The 2,662-nt window shown below is 68.0% G+C and overlaps 1 protein-coding gene across 1 annotated transcript; it reads left to right on the top strand.

Annotated features, from left to right (window-relative positions):
- The first annotated feature begins 169 nt into the window (after positions 1-169).
- On the top strand, positions 170-1,816 carry PAXX (PAXX non-homologous end joining factor). The gene is made up of 7 exons (XM_029919977.1): positions 170-353; positions 432-492; positions 752-801; positions 882-1,072; positions 1,151-1,219; positions 1,399-1,483; positions 1,609-1,816. The coding sequence occupies exons 1-7, from the start codon at positions 229-231 to the stop codon at positions 1,646-1,648; spliced, it is 621 nt and encodes a 206-aa protein (XP_029775837.1). The 5' UTR covers positions 170-228; the 3' UTR covers positions 1,649-1,816.
- The last annotated feature ends 846 nt before the right edge of the window (positions 1,817-2,662 follow it).

Genomic DNA, 2,662 nt, shown 5'->3' with positions numbered 1-2,662 from the left:
GGGGGGGGGGGGGGGGGGGGGGGGGGGGGGGGGGGGGGGGGGGGGGGGGCTCCTCCCCCTGCTCGAGCCCGAGCCCCGCCCCACTAGCCCCGCCCCAGGCCCCGCCCCCGCGCGAAAGGACCGGGGTCGTAAGCCCCGCCCCTAGTTCCGGAGCCCGCCTCCCGCGCAGGCGCTCTGGGCTCGCAGCCGCGCTCGCCCGGGTGGTGTTCCTGCGGTGGCCGCGGTGCCATGGTGCCGCCGCCGCTGTCGCTGCCTCTCTGCACGCTGCCGCCAGGCCCTGGGCCCCCGCGCTTCGTGTGCTATTGCGAGGGGGAGGGAAGCGAGGACGGAGGCTGCGGCGGCTTCAACCTCTAGTGAGTGGCGAGGAGCGCGGGGAGCCGGGTGTGCCGACCGTTCTGCGGCCGTTCCGCCTGACAGCCCCTCCCCCACAGTGTGACGGACGCCGCGGAGCTTTGGAGCACCTGCTTCACGGCGGACAGCCTGGCTGCTTTCGTGGGTAACGGGGCCCCTGGGCAGGCCGGGAAGCCCTCGGCACTCCATGCCTGCAGTGCGGACCACTTTATGGGATCGAAGGGGGCGGTCTGGGATTCCTCGGGGGGGGGTTGGTTGGGGGGGTCTGGTCACCCTAACCCCCAGCTTTGTAACTGTATCCCTAAGATTGGCCCAGAGTCCCGGGTGGCCCTCGGTCGGGCAGCTGTGGGGTGCGTCCAGAGTCTTGGGCAGCTGGTGACCAGCCCCTGTGCCCCTGCAGAAAGCCCGTTTCGGCCTGAGTGCGGCTGAGGATATCACCCCCCGGTTCAGGTGAGCCCCTGAGCGGGGAAGGAAGGGTGGCGTGGAGCTGGTGGAACTGGACACGGCACTCAGCACCTCTCCTTTCCCAGGGCAGCCTGCGAGCAGCAAGCTGTGACCTTCGCCCTGCAGGAGGACAGAGCATCCCTCACCCTGTCTGGGGGCCCCGCGGCCCTGGACTTGGAGCTCTCCAAGGTGCCGGCCCCGGAGGCAGCCTCCAGGTTGCAGGCCCTGACACTGAGCCTGGCAGAGCAAGTGTGCACCTTGAGGAGGCAGCTGGCAGGTAGGGTGGGGAGTGGGTACCCCAGTTCTTCACTAGGGTCCCCCTACTCGTGCCTCCATTCCTGGCTCTCTTCCCCAGTGGTGCAGGTGACAGCCGCCAGCCCCAAGAAGAGCCCTTGTCTGGCAGGGCCTCAGCTCTTCCTACCAGGTAAGCCTGTCACCTTTGGTGATTTTGGGAACCGGTGGGGGCTGTGCTCTCACTCCCGCTGCAGCCCACCTTCCCCAGAACCGGAGTCAGGCCCCAGAGACAGGAGGAGCATGGAGAGGGGGTTGTAGCCCTGGGATCCCACCGACTCAGGAAGCCCTATCCCGTCCCGTTTCCCTCAGACCCGGACCCTCAGAGAAGTGGCCCTGGACTTGGGGTCAGGAGGCGGTGTCCAGGAGAGTCCCTCATCAACCCTGGCTTCAAGAGGTACTGACCCCTGCCCCTCCCTCCTGTGCCCTGGGCCCCCGCCCCTCCCTCCTGTGCCCTGGGCCAGGCCCTGGGCCCCCACCCCTCCCTCTGTAAAACCATAGTGTCTTCCTCTTCCCTCCCAGTAAGAAACCAGCCAGTGGTGTGGACTTTGAAAGCCCCTGAAGACGAAGGACAAAGTGTGGCCCTGCCAAGAGTCTGCCCATGAGGTGGGGACAGCCCCTGAGACCCCACAGCCTCCACCTGCCCATCCTGCCGCCAGACAGGAACCAGCCTGCTCCGCAGACCCCTTCCCCTTGAAATAAATGCTTCCTCTGCTGGAGGAGACGGCCATGCTCTGGCTTCTGGGATCAGGGGTCTCCCTGGCCAGCCATCTGCCTCGGGGCCACAGTGCAGAGGCAGATGCCTGCTCTCTCCGTGCTCACCCAGCTGCCCCTGCCTGCTTGGTACAGGCGCAGAGAGGCCTGGAAGGCAGGTCAGGGCTCCTCAAGGCTGGAACTCTGCTGCCGGCCACTCCAGGGACCCTCTTCACTCTCTCAGACCCCACCCGAGAGGCACAGCCACGGGTGTCCCCCGCCGCATACACAGTAGGCCCTGTGGAAGCTGGAGGGTGGTGGCCTACGGCCTGGGGCAGGGCTGAGGAATGTGGGCCAGCCCCACCCACCAGCCTGGAGCCTCTAGGTGCCCAGGCTGGGCTCTGGTCCCCGCCCTCCTTGGCCATCCTGCAGCCCCACCCTGGCCTGACTGGTTTGGGAGCCCAATCTAGTCCCCGACACCCCTGACAGGGTGAGTGGAGCGTAGCCGCCCACAGGGTTGTCTGTCCATCGTTCTGGGCGGTGGAGGGGACGGAGTGCTCCATGGGGGGGGGGGGGTTGGGGGTGGCAGAAGTCGATGGCCCTCGGGTCCCTTAGGACATGCTTGCTGGGGCAGAGACGCGTTTATGGGGCTGTAGGAGAGGGGGCAGGGGATGGCGGTAGAGGGTGGCAGCGGCGGCTAGCGAGGGTGCACGGCGGCCCGGTAGGCCGCTAGGATCTCGGCGCTGTGTGGACACGTGTACTTGAACTCCTTCACCTGCAGCGCGCTGTCCAGGTAGCGGCGGACGCCGCGCAGCTCGGCCGGTATGGGCGCTCCGCGGAAGTGCGCGCACACCGTCTGCGGGCGAGGGGCGCGCCGCGGTCA

This window comes from Suricata suricatta, chromosome 13 (assembly GCF_006229205.1).
Source record: "Suricata suricatta isolate VVHF042 chromosome 13, meerkat_22Aug2017_6uvM2_HiC, whole genome shotgun sequence".
NCBI classification, from domain to species: domain Eukaryota; kingdom Metazoa; phylum Chordata; class Mammalia; order Carnivora; family Herpestidae; genus Suricata; species Suricata suricatta.
The sequence above is the reverse complement of the archived record's forward strand: the minus strand, read 5'-3'. Positions and strand labels throughout refer to the sequence as shown.